The sequence below is a fragment of the Lethenteron reissneri genome, unplaced genomic scaffold (assembly GCF_015708825.2).
Source record: "Lethenteron reissneri isolate LAM-NWPU_2019-01 unplaced genomic scaffold, ASM1570882v1 scaffold_1893, whole genome shotgun sequence".
Taxonomy (NCBI): domain Eukaryota; kingdom Metazoa; phylum Chordata; class Hyperoartia; order Petromyzontiformes; family Petromyzontidae; genus Lethenteron; species Lethenteron reissneri.
In genome coordinates this window covers 1-12994 of record NW_026891656.1, presented here as the reverse complement: position 1 = coordinate 12994, position 12994 = coordinate 1, and the positions used below count along the sequence as shown (strand labels likewise).

General features: G+C 51.8%; 1 protein-coding gene across 1 annotated transcript; it reads right to left on the bottom strand.

Moving 5' to 3' along the window:
• Positions 1 to 1179: 1179 nt before the first annotated feature.
• Positions 1180 to 11761, bottom strand: LOC133339552 (beta-galactoside alpha-2,6-sialyltransferase 1-like; the record flags this gene model as incomplete). The annotated part of the gene is given in 7 exon segments (XM_061547658.1): positions 1180 to 3018; positions 4254 to 4428; positions 5704 to 5805; positions 9447 to 9544; positions 10682 to 11049; positions 11051 to 11242; positions 11244 to 11761. Coding segments are annotated over 7 exon segments (1719 nt in total), but the record flags the coding sequence as incomplete, so codon positions are not given.
• Between the last annotated feature and the right edge of the window lie 1233 nt (positions 11762 to 12994).

Genomic DNA, 12994 nt, shown 5'->3' with positions numbered 1-12994 from the left:
ATGGGACAGGCTGCCCCCCCCCCCCCTCTCCATGGAAGAAAACAATGCGGAATTTCCAGCACTCTCTCAGAATAGCCCAAAGACGGGAGCAATGACCGATGCTCCTCTGAGCATTGAGTGCGTCACTTGTGTCTGCGCGTGCGCGCGTGAATGAATCGCAGCGATCCGTTGACGATACACTGATTGCGAGAATCCTCTGAATCAATGAGGGTTTTGTTTTGCTACGATCGGATGAGATGAGGGTTCTGTATTGCATGCATTGAGGGCCCCTTGTCAAAATAAGATTGATATTTTAACATCAACAAATCACTGTCGTCTACATATACAGATCCTCCATTTGGCCTCGCAGATCTGGTGGCTGTTGGCGAGCGACCGGCACGGCAAAGGAGAGGTGGTGGTGCATGCTGCACCACGCCAGCCCCGCCGTCTTTGTCTCCCTGGCACCGGTGTTCACACGCCCTGCCAAGGCACTCTTTTATGGCCGAGTCGATTTAGGAGAGGCCCAGGTCCTGGTGTTACATCTCTGGGTTTCATTGCGCAGGGCGCAGTAACCACCGCACCCTACCGCTCCGTTATGCGCGCACGCAGGCGTGTGGATACCATACTTAACATGGCTTTGGTATTATGTACTTTGTGTGTGTGTATATCTGTACTTTTAGTAACCAACCTAGTCGGCTTACCAGACAGTGAACGGGTATACATTTGAACATTCTATTGCTGGGATCGGTCGTGTTTAAGATCATCAACGAAGCCAGCCGAAGCTCCCGCGAATGGATGCCATAGAAGCTGAATTCCCGCTCCCAGCCCCCAAGAACTCCCACGCAGTTCATGCCGGCAAATCCACCGCTAGTCACGGCTCTGCAATAAACATTGTGAATGTTGTCAACACATCTTAATTTGCGTTTGCCAATTCCCTCCACCATCCGACGCAGCCGATGAGCAGTCGCGTGTACAATTAGCAACGAGTCTCTAATTTCCATTGTGAGAATTGTTCTCCAGCTTGCCGGTGAGTGAGCTAAAAGAATCAGGAGAGGAATAGTAGTAGGTTTTACCCTTTAAACTGGTACAAAACTGACACCTTTATACAAGGCATCATGTTTGCAATAACCGCAACACATGCAATTTGACTGCTTGTGTTGCGGTTATTGCAAACATGATACCTTGTATAAAGGTGTCAGTTTTGTACCAGTTTAAAGGGTAAAAACCTACTACTATATTTTGCCACTGGTAAAGGAGGTCTCAGTGTAAAGGAGAGGAATGTAGCGTGTTGTTCGACACGCGTACACTGGCGTGACAATTCTTTTATATGACTGTGTTGGGTGGTGGAGGGTAAATTAACTCAACGCAAATTTGGCACAAATCACGATGTCGTTGCCGAACCCGGAAGAGCGATCGTGAATCGTAGCATTGGCTGCGGAAAAATCCCAGGTGTTAAGAAGTTGAAAAATAATTCGCGTCATCGAGGGAAGACTCGCGCGCTCGTCTCACTCGCCGAACCTCAGGACTCATTTTCAAGAGAGTCCTGAATCAGGCCATTATGAGCAACGAATTATTAAAACTATTCTGTTGCTTGTCGAAACAATTTCATTGTTGGAAAATGCAATTAGCGAACTGTCAATCGTCCAAACAATTAAATTGTCGAACTGTTGATCGTTGAAACAATTAAATTGTCGAAACAAATTCCGTTTGTTTTCCGTTCATTGTCCTAAAACCCGGACCACCTGGAGAAAACCCCACCTTGTATACGATGGGTTAATGCTCGAAAGGTCTGCACATATGGGTTCGCACAACCATCCCCCCCCCCCCCTTGTTGTACCGCACATCTGGCTTAACCGAAGCCCCTAGCGGGTTTGGGAGTTTTGTAAAATCTCCGTGTGATCCGCTGACCCTTTCCTCAATCATGCCGGATCACAGATGAACTAAACTTTTATTTTTATTTTATACCTACGTGACTTTACCGAATGAACCAAAGAGTAGAAACTTTTCTTCTGTTGAAGCCCCACTGAGCTAATACTGTGCCAGTTCTTTTTCCGGAAGCGACCTGGCCACAAATGATAGCTCAACGAAGTGGCTTATCGTCAGGTGGCAATTTGGAGCAGCCAAATATTCTAAACGCAACAAATACAGATACGCGACACCGCAGCTTCCTAGGTTGGAGTCCATTCACTGGTTGTCAAGCTTCTTCATTGTACAGCGTCCGTCCCTACGTCCTCTAATCGTCACTCACCCTCTCTTTAATAAAACGACGTTCGGTGTCGTTGTTGTGGTTTTTCAAATCATAAATCGGCAATCGTTGGCCGATTCCCGTTTTCCCGGTTGGATTGGACAAAAAAAAACCCAATCGCTCTTGAAAGTACATTGACCGGAAACATAATGGCTTTCTCGCGGTGATGATGACATCGTGGAGTCTTACAGGATTGCTTTGGTAAAGTCCCTTGCGGCAATTCCTGGTGCTGTTGGTATGGGTCAACAGTGGCGGCAAGGGTAGCAGGTTTACAAGGCGACACCACTATAAATTCCACGTTCCAGTGGCAGGGCCCAGTCCAGCAGCCAATGGATGAGAATTGCGGACCTCCCGACCACAATCACCTGTTATCGTCGTCATCGTCATCACAACGTTGAGGTTTAGATGGCCATGATTGTTGCGACGACGCTCTTCCTTGCCGACGCAATCCCAGCGATCGTCATCCCCCATCCGTGACGGCGAACGCAACGACGATGTCGTCGACCGCAACAGTTTGGGCGGCCACGATTATTGGCGAGTCCGCGGGGGGCAGCTCTCCATCGCCCTCCTCAGTCCCGGCAGGGTGGCTCTCCCGGCCCAAAAGAGGTCGTGGTCGGAGGAGGTGCTGAGTCTCTTGACGAGGTTCTTCTCGTAGAGCAGGGGGTGGTAGGCCCCCTCGGTGCACGCCCGGTCCGTGTAGTCCTCGTGGTAGTGGCACAGGTCGGTGCGGCGCCGCGACGGCAGGAACTCGTAAACGCTCACCTCGTCGCAAAGCCACATCATCAGCACGACGCCTGCTCGCGCACGCACGCACGCACGTGGAGACACGCGTTAAGGGGGGTGGGGGGCACGTACAGACCGAGATGCGGGCACGCACGTTTCACGCTCGGCTAAAAACAAAACGGTTTGTATCTTAGCAGGTAAGGCTCACCGGAGCTACAACAGCTATTTTTCAGAAGCGACGTGGCCCAACAAATGAAGGCACTCATCGACGCGGCTTATCGCCGTGTGGACATTCACCGCAGCCAAATACTCTAGCCGCACGTTGATTCTAAACGCGGGCCGGAGGATCCGGAGAAAAATCTACGGCGACCACGGGGAGAACGCACAAACTCTCAATATACAGCGGGCGTCAGGGTCTGGGTTGTGCCCACGATCTCCTGCGTACCAGAGCAGGTCTGTCGACAGACCTGCTCTCCACCTGAGGACGGCTGCTTGCGTTGTGGCCGAAACGTCGTGAGAATTATTTTATTATGTTTTATTTTTATTATTTTATTCTTTCCATTCTACGTGACTTTACCGAAAGAACCAAGAAGATGAATCCCTGCAGTCACGAAAGCTTTATTGCAAAGTGGTCACTCGTGCTCTGTAGGTGGTGTCGCTTGCACGAGGTGCAGCAGCGGGCTTTGTCCAGCAGATGGGGCACCGCTGTGCTGAGCGCGCGTCAAGTACGAATAAGCCCATCTCGCCTGACCCAGTGGCCCAGCCACTTCTACGGGAAAAGCCTCAGCTGGCCCCTCCGAGTATTTTAAGCAGAAAACGATGAATCTACTTTGAGATGTTTCTTATTCTTGGTTCTTTCGGTAAAGTCACGTAGAAGGGAAATAATAAAATAATAAAATATAAAACAATAAAATTCGCACGACGTTTCCATTGCTTGTGTTGCAGTCGAAACGTCGTAAGAATTGTATTGTTTTATTTTTATTGTTTAATTACTTCCCTACTACGTGACTTTACCGAAAGAACCAAGAAGATGAATCCCTGCAGTCACGAAAGCTTTAAATCTAAAAGAGCTTCACAGCTCATCGGATTCCTCCAGTATGAATTCAAATTCTGAATTCTGATCGTAGGGTCCTACTCGCTGACGGCGCTTGCTCCAACAAGTCTGTGAAGGCTAAAACGGGGGGGCGGGGGGGGGCGGGGGGCGGTGGGGGGCGGGGGGGGGGGGGGGGGGGGGGGCGGGGGGGGGGGGGGGAGGGGGGGGGATGGGGGGCGGGGGGGGGATGGGGGGGGATCTTTGCCTGCGTACCCAGGAAGCCGGAGGACGGTGGGTTGGGCTGGATGCGCTCCGTGGCGCTGTCCTGCAGCAGTTCCCAGATGCGCCACAGGTAGGCGGGGTGCAGCACGAACGCCGGCTGCGTTGGGTGGCGTTGCCGGCGGCGCAGGAACGCAGGGAAGAAGTTGTAGTCCGGGTCGTGGAACCACTGGGGGATGGCCGAGATGGGGAGGACTTGTCAAAGGCACACGCACATCCACCTCGTACGCATGGTGTGTGTGGTGGTGTAGCGGTTAGCGCTACGCTGCGATACGAACCTGGCGAGCCGGGTTCGATTCCCGCTCACGGCCAACACCGGTGACGATTGTTTTAACTGGTCCTGGGCCTCCCTAGGTCGACTCAGTCTCAAATGAGTACCTGGTGCGGTGTGTAAACATCACCGCTCGGGAAACAAGGGCGGTCTGGCGTGGTGCTGGCCACCCATCCCCTGGTGTACCGTTCTGGCCTTCATAGGTGCTCGCTAACAGCACTTGCCCCTACAGTCTGTGAAGGCTACACGGGGGATCTTTGTGCCTGTGTGTGGTGGTGTAGCGGTTAGCGCGACGCTGCGCTATGAACCTGGCGAGCCGGGTTCGATTCCCGCTCATGGCTAACACCGGTGACGATTGTTTGAACCGATCCTGAGCCTCTCCTAGGTCGACTCAGCCTCAGATGATTACCGTACCATGAGTACAGTGACCTCAGTTGGATTCCCGGCAACAGCGACCATCTGTGGCTACGTAATGTGAACCGGCCACAGTCTTAAATGAGTACCTGGGGAGACAAAGGCGGTCGGGCACTTTTCTAACCACACTACCTCCCTCTCCTCGTGCACCGTACCGGCCTTCATAGGTGAGCTACTCGCTAACAGCAGCACTTGCCCCAACATTCTATTGAAGGCTATACGGGGGAATCGTATGACTTTGTCATTGTCCAGCACTTGCCCCAACATTCTATAGAAGGCTATACGGGGGAATCTTATGACTTTGTCATTGTCCAGCACTTGCCCCAACATTCTATTGAAGGCTATACGGGGGAATCGTATGACTTTGTCATTGTCCAGCACTTGCCCCAACATTCTATTGAAGGCTATACGGGGGAATCGTATGACTTTGTCATTGTACACCACTTGCCCCAACATTCTATTGAAGGCTACACGGGGGAATCGTATGACTTTGTCATTGTCCAGCACTTGCCCCAACATTCTATTGAAGGCTATACGGGGGAATCGTATGACTTTGTCATTGTACACCACTTGCCCCAACATTCTAGGGAAGGCTATACGGGGAAATCTTATGACTGTCATTGTCCAGCACTTGCCCCAACATTCTATTGAAGGCTATACGGGGGAATCGTATGTCTTTGTCATTGTACACCACTTGCCCCAACAGTCTGTTGGCGGCGTAGTGCCCCCCCCGCCCCGCCCCCCCCCCACCCCCTGTACCTGTGTCAGGTTGAGTGAGTACGGCGCCGGGTCCCACACAAGCAGCGCCACGTCACGGTAGAGAGTGCTCCGGGAGAAGTTGTTCTGAGGCCGAGCCAGGATCTGCGAACGCGAGGGGCAGACCCGGGAGGGGGGTGATTCTTAGACGCCCTCTTGAACCCTTTCACGGCCCGCCGCCGTCTAAACTAAACTACTTCTTAGTTTAACAGGTCACGGCCCCGCTGAGGCTGTGTAGATCTTTTTCGGAAGCGACTTCGCCCTGCAAATGATAGCTCAGCAAAAGCGTATTATCACGTGGAACTTTATTGCAGCAAAATTCTCTATTAGAACTATTTACAAACGATATTTTTTATTTTACTTTTTACTAGGTAAGGCCCCGCTGAGGCTGTGTAGATCTTTTTCGGAAGCGACTTCGCCCTGCAAATGATAGCTCAGCAAAAGCGTATTATCACGTGGAACTTTATTGCAGCCAAATTCTCTATTAGAACTATTTTACAAACGATATTTTTATTTTACTTTTTACTAGGTAAGGCGCCCTGAGGCTGTGTAGATATTTTTCAGAAGCGACTTCGCCCTACAAATGATAGCTCGACAAAGTGGCTTATCACGTGGAAATTTATAGCATTAGCCAAACACCGTAAGCGCACGTCGATTCTTCAAATGTGGAGGGAGAAACCGGAGGACCCGGAGAAAATTACCCACGACTACGGCGAGAACAAGCAAACTCCAAGGTGTCCGAGTCTGGATCGAACCCACGACCTCCTGTATACCGGGCGAGGTGGCTAACATCTCATAGCCACCGCGGCAATGTATTCCTGGGACCCAGCAATGCACCTCCAGTGGGGAGGAACGTTCCAATGTTTTCTCTCGACCCAGAACACCCCCTGTTCAAAAGCCAGCCGATCGACAGACGTGTCGTGTGTGGGGTAAAGTGTGGGTACCCCCAACTCTATCCAAGATGCCTGACCAGCGTGGAAGAGTAGGCCAAATACCCTCTTAGAGGAGCTCTCTGGAGCCCCGCCTAGGAGCGGAGGCCCCTTCTGCCAACAGTGGCGTGAGCAGGCAGCTGCAGGGCCGCGCCTTCATCCGTTACTTGTTCTACTCTGTTACTGGTTCTACTCTGTTACTTGTTCCACTCTGTTACTTGTTCTACTCTGTTACTTGTTCTACTCTGTTACTTGTTCTACTCTGTTACTTGTTCTACTCTGTTACTTGTTCTACTCTGTTACTTGTTCTACTCTGTTACTTGTTCTACTCTGTTACTTGTTCTACTCTGTTATTGGTTCTACTCTGTTACTGGTTCTACTCTGTTACTGGTTCTACTCTGTTACTTGTTCTACTCTGTTACTTGTTCTACTCTGTTACTTGTTCCACTCTGTTACTGGTTCCACTCTGTTACTGGTTCTACTCTGTTACTTGTTCTACTCTGTTACTTGTTCTACTCTGTTACTTGTTCTACTCTGTTACTGGTTCTACTCTGTTACTGGTTCTACTCTGTTACTGCTTCTACTCTGTTACTTGTTCTACTCTGTTACTGGTTCTACTGTTACTGGTTCTACTCTGTTACTGGTTCTACTCTGTTACTGGTTCTACTCTGTTACTGGTTCTACTCTGTTACTGGTTCTACTCTGTTACTTGTTCTACTCTGTTACTTGTTCTACTCTGTTACTTGTTCTACTCTATGTCTACTCTGTTACTGGTTCTACTCTGTTACTTGTTCTACTCTGTTACTTGTTCTACTCTGTTACTTGTTCTACTCTGTTACTGGTTCTACTCTGTTACTTGTTCTACTCTGTTACTTGTTCTACTCTGTTACTTGTTCTACTCTGTTACTGGTTCTACTCTGTTACTTGTTCTACTCTGTTACTTGTTCTACTCTGTTACTGGTTCTACTCTGTTACTGGTTCTACTCTGTTACTTGTTCTACTCTGTTACTTGTTCTACTCTGTTACTGGTTCTACTCTGTTACGTGTTCTACTCTGTTACTTGTTCTACTCTGTTACTGGTTCTACTCTGTTACGTGTTCTACTCTGTTACTGGTTCTACTGTTACGTGTTCTACTCCGTTACTTGTTCTACTCTGTTACTGGTTCTACTCTGTTACTGGTTCTACTCTGTTACTGGTTCTACTCTGTTACGTGTTCTACTCCGTTACTTGTTCTACTCTGTTACTTGTTCTACTCTGTTACTTGTTCTACTCTGTTACTGGTTCTACTCCGTTACTGGTTCTACTCTGTTACTTGTTCTACTCTGTTACTGGTTCTACTCCGTTACTGGTTCTACTCTGTTACTTGTTCTACTCTGTTACTGGTTCTACTCTGTTACTGGTTCTACTCTGTTACTTGTTCTACTCTGTTACTGGTTCTACTCCGTTACTGGTTCTACTCTGTTACTTGTTCTACTCTGTTACTGGTTCTACTCCGTTACTGGTTCTACTCTGTTACTTGTTCTACTCTGTTACTGGTTCTACTCCGTTACTGGTTCTACTCCGTTACTGGTTCTACTCTGTTACTTGTTCTACTCTGTTACTGGTTCTACTCTGTTACTTGTTCTACTCTGTTACTGGTTCTACTCTGTTACTTGTTCTACTCTGTTACTGGTTCTACTCTGTTACTTGTTCTACTCTGTTACTGGTTCTACTCTGTTACTTGTTCTACTCTGTTACTTGTTCTACTCTGTTACTGGTTCTACTCTGTTACTGGTTCTACTCTGTTACTTGTTCTACTCCGTTACTGCTTCTACTCTGTTACTTGTTCTACTCTGTTACTTGTTCTACTCCGTTACTGCTTCTACTCTGTTACCTGTTCTACTCTGTTACTTGTTCTACTCTGTTACTGCTTCTACTCTGTTACTGCTTCTACTCTGTTACTTGTTCTACTCTATTACTGCTTCTACTCTGTTACCTGTTCTACTCTGTTACTTGTTCTACTCTGTTACTGCTTCTACTCTGTTACTGGTTCTACTCTGTTACTTGTTCTACTCTGTTACTTGTTCTACTCTGTTACTGCTTCTACTCTGTTACCTGTTCTACTCTGTTACTGGTTCTACTCTGTTACTGCTTCTACTCTGTTACTTGTTCTACTCTGTTACTGCTTCTACTCTGTTACCTGTTCTACTCTGTTACTGGTTCTACTCTGTTACTGCTTCTACTCTGTTACTTGTTCTACTCTGTTACTGCTTCTACTCTGTTACCTGTTCTACTCTGTTACTTGTTCTACTCTGTTACTGCTTCTACTCTGTTACTGGTTCTACTCTGTTACCTGTTCTACTCTGTTACTTGTTCTACTCTGTTACTGCTTCTACTCTGTTACTGCTTCTACTCTGTTACTTGTTCTACTCTGTTACTTGTTCTACTCTGTTACTTGTTCTACTCTGTTACTTGTTCTACTCTGTTACTTGTTCTACTCTGATACGTGTTCTACTCTGTTACTGGTTCTACTCTGTTACTGGTTCTACTCTGTTACTTGTTCTACTCTGTTACTTGTTCTACTCTGTTACTTGTTCTACTCTGTTACTTGTTCTACTCTGTTACTTGTTCTACTCTGTTACTTGTTCTACTCTGTTACTGCTTCTACTCTGTTACTTGTTCTACTCTGTTACTTGTTCTACTCTGTTACTTGTTCTACTCTGTTACTTGTTCTACTCTGTTACTTGTTTACTCTGTTACTTGTTCTACTCTGTTACTTGTTCTACTCTGATACGTGTTCTACTCTGCTTTGTCTTGTGCTACACCGCAGCGCTTGCCTGGGAGTTAACGAGACGGATCGTGGTCTTGGTCCCGACGTCATTCTCGAAGTGTTCGGTCGGCGCGGCGTTGAAGCGGAGCACAGCGTCGTGAGCGTCTGTCGGAGGAGGGGCGCGATGGTGAGGGCCTTTAAAGGAACTCGCAACATGAACCCACAACGTCAACACTGACCCACAGCCTCAACACTGACCCACAGCATCATCACTGACCCACAGCCTCAACACTGACCCACAGCATCATCACTGACCCACGGCCTCAACACTGACCCACAGCATCAACACTGACACACAGCCTCAACACTGACACACAGCCTCAACACTGACACACAGCCTCACTCACCCACAGCCTCAACACTGACACACAGCCTCAACATTGACACACTGCCTCAACACTGACACACAGCCTCAACACTGACACACAGCCTCAACACTGACCCACAGCCTCAACACTGACACACAGCCTCAACACTGACCCACAGCCTCAACGCTGACCCACAGCCTCAACGCTGACCCACAGCCTCAACACTGACACAGCATCAACACTGACCCACGGCATCAACACTGACCCTCAGTGTCACTGGAGGCTTTAGGTCAGTCACATGGTTGGCTACACGTGACCTACTATAGCGGTTCGCTGCTGCATACTAATGCGTGTGTGTATCGTATATCTGACGAGGCCATTGTGAGCCTCCTGTGGACAACAATACCCAGCGACAGGGTTGGAGGTCACGACCTGGGAGGTGCTTGTTCAATGTATGTTGAACTTCTTTCGCGCCGTACGAGGCCAACCGTGCTCAACAAACCAAACACCAAAATCAGTTCGAAAATTGATGGAGCATTCAATCTCGATGATTTAAAATTGCACGGGCCATGACAAAAAGAAACGAGGTTCATTTTACCAGGTAAGGCCCACCGAGCTTTGTGGCTCTTTTTCAGAAGCGGCCTGGCCACAAATAATAAGCCCAACGTGGACATTTATAGCAGCCAAATACTCTTAACGCGCGTTTCCCAATGTGGTCGGAAAAACCGGGGATCAAACCCACAACCTCCTGTAGAACAGGTGAGGTAGTTAACATCTCGGCACCGCATCGCCCTGATGATCTGGCTGAATCGCTCAACCACCGCTACCATCTCATTGCTTCTCTCAAACCTTTCCAGTTGGTGGAACGTGTGTGGAAGGGGTGTGGGGGTAAGAAGGAGAGGGGTGGGGGAGGTGACACACACACAACCCTCACCGATTTCTCGTCCCAGCCCCGACCCGAGCATGGCTCCTGCCGACGACACGACGGCGCAGCGCTCCAGCGAGCGCCCCCCGGACACGGCGCGCTCCAGCCCGCCCGCGTCCAGCGCCTCCCTCCACGCGCCCATCGCGGAGAAGGGCGCCTCGGAGCCTCCGAGCGTGAGCGTCGACCGCAGCGCCGCCACCCGCTCGGCCACCAGGCACAGGAGGTCGCGGCGGCCGGCCGCCGACAGCGGCCCGCGGGAGGAGGCCGCGACCGCTCCGGCGTAGCGCACGCCGTGCTTGTTCTGCTCGATGTACTTCTCGCGCGCCCGCTGCAGGCGCGGCGCCAGCTGCCGCGAGCCCGTGCCCTCGTTCCACACCCGCGTGGATCGCGCGTGGCCACGCGGCGGGACGCGCCGCGGGCCGCGGTCGCGGCCGTCGTTGGGGCCACCGGGGTTGTTGGTGTCTCGGTCGGGGTTGTTGGGGTCGGGGTTGCTGGGGTCGCGGTCTCGCCCGGCCGTTCCCCACGGAACCTCCCGCCGGCGCGACGCCGTCTCGCGACACGACCTTCAGGACCGCTCCTGCCGTGCGCCCTCCGGAACGCCGGCCCGTCGCCACCGGCCTCCGCGGGCGGCGGCGGCGAGAGCTCGGCCCCTGCCCCGAGCCGCCCGTCTTCCCGATTGGCGAGCAGCAGAGCCCGGGGGGGATTCCCCGCGAAGGATTCCGCCGGACCCGGCCGCGCCGGCCCGCGGAATCCGTCGTCCCGTCGCCTCCCGCCGATTCCACCGTCATCGGCGGCGCTCGGAGGTTTCCGCGAGGGTCGCGGGCGGCGGCGGTCGCCGCCGTCACCGCCGCTCCCCAGGAGTCGCGTGACGGCGCCCAGCGAGCGCGAGAGGGCGGCGGGAGCGTAGGTGTCGCGGTTGACGTCGCCCAGCAGCAGGCACACGGCGGCGAGCGCCAGCAGCCACGAGAGGAAGCAGGCGACGAGGAAGAGGCGCCAGCCGGGCACGCGCCGGCGCTGACAGGCCATTTCCCACAATCCCACCCGGCCTGCCACGGTTGCCTTCCTCCGGCGGCAGGAGAGGCGCTGTTGCTACCGGCAGCAACAGCAGGAGTAGCACTTGCGCAGTGTGGTTCACACGGGCCCGTGTTGCAAGGAGCTAAATCGGAATATTTTGACAGGAGGAATCCGATGAGCTGTGAAGCTCATCAAAGTGGTGCCCGCCACCCCTCCCCCGTCACAGTCCCCCTTCCTTGCGGCCTGGAGCCTGGACCCGTTCCGACCCAGTGCCGGTCTCACTGCGTGCGCACTCAACGGCGAAGTCGTCCAGCGGCTGTGACGGCACTACCGCTCCACGACCATCGCTGCCGCCCTTATTGGCACCGCCGCGACTCAACTCCTCCTCCCCTCCCGTTGTTCCGCTCACCATCCCCCTCCCGGGCCGCCAGCCCCCCCCCCACACCGTCAGGTGCGTGAGAGTCTCCCGGTGGGGGGGGGGGGGGCAGGAGAGTCGGTCAGGAGCTCATCGCGTGAGAGGCGAGTGCCGATCTGACACACGGAGAGAGAGAGCGGTGGCGGGGGGGGGCAGAGCAAGGCTCAAAGTTAATGGGCCATCGTTGACGATGCTGCCGCCGTTGTTTCGGAAGGGGGGGCAAAGGTCAATGTAGGTTCACGCGTACTTCTACTCGACAAATTTTCAAAAAGCAATGCCGGGTCTTATCTTGTGATTAAGGCCAATGAAGATACCAACAATAACAGTCGCCATTTGTCACTTCAGTTGGCTCGTGAGCGACAACTGGGGGGGCGTGGGGTCATTTACGCCACGGTTCCGGTATCACCGCTCCGTTCGGTCGCAATCTTATCTCTTATACATCGCAACTTACTCAGTGGCGATAAAACCAATAGCAGCCGCACCCTTAACGGACTCATGCCCAGTCTGGGCTGGTGCTACGTGACGCTACGTCACACGGGGTACGCTGTACGTATGTACGTGTACGCGGTTAGCGCGTTGATCTACAAACCGGCGACCCGAGTTCGATTCCCGCTCACGGCCACCAACACCCAGTGGCAATTATCTGAACCGGTCCCGGGCATTCGGCAAGGACCCTTTCGAAGATGCGGGTCTGATTTTGACAGGGAAATAATCACTAACGTCATTGCGGACAATATAAATAACCAAATAGATCAGCAGACAATACAATGACGGGGTCATCACGTGAAGTGCGTAAGGCCGCTGGCAGGAAGTCAGGGGACAGACCCGGGTAGGTGTTGTAAATTACCTGAGATGACTGGCATCTCTCAGACTTAACTGCACCTATTAAGGCC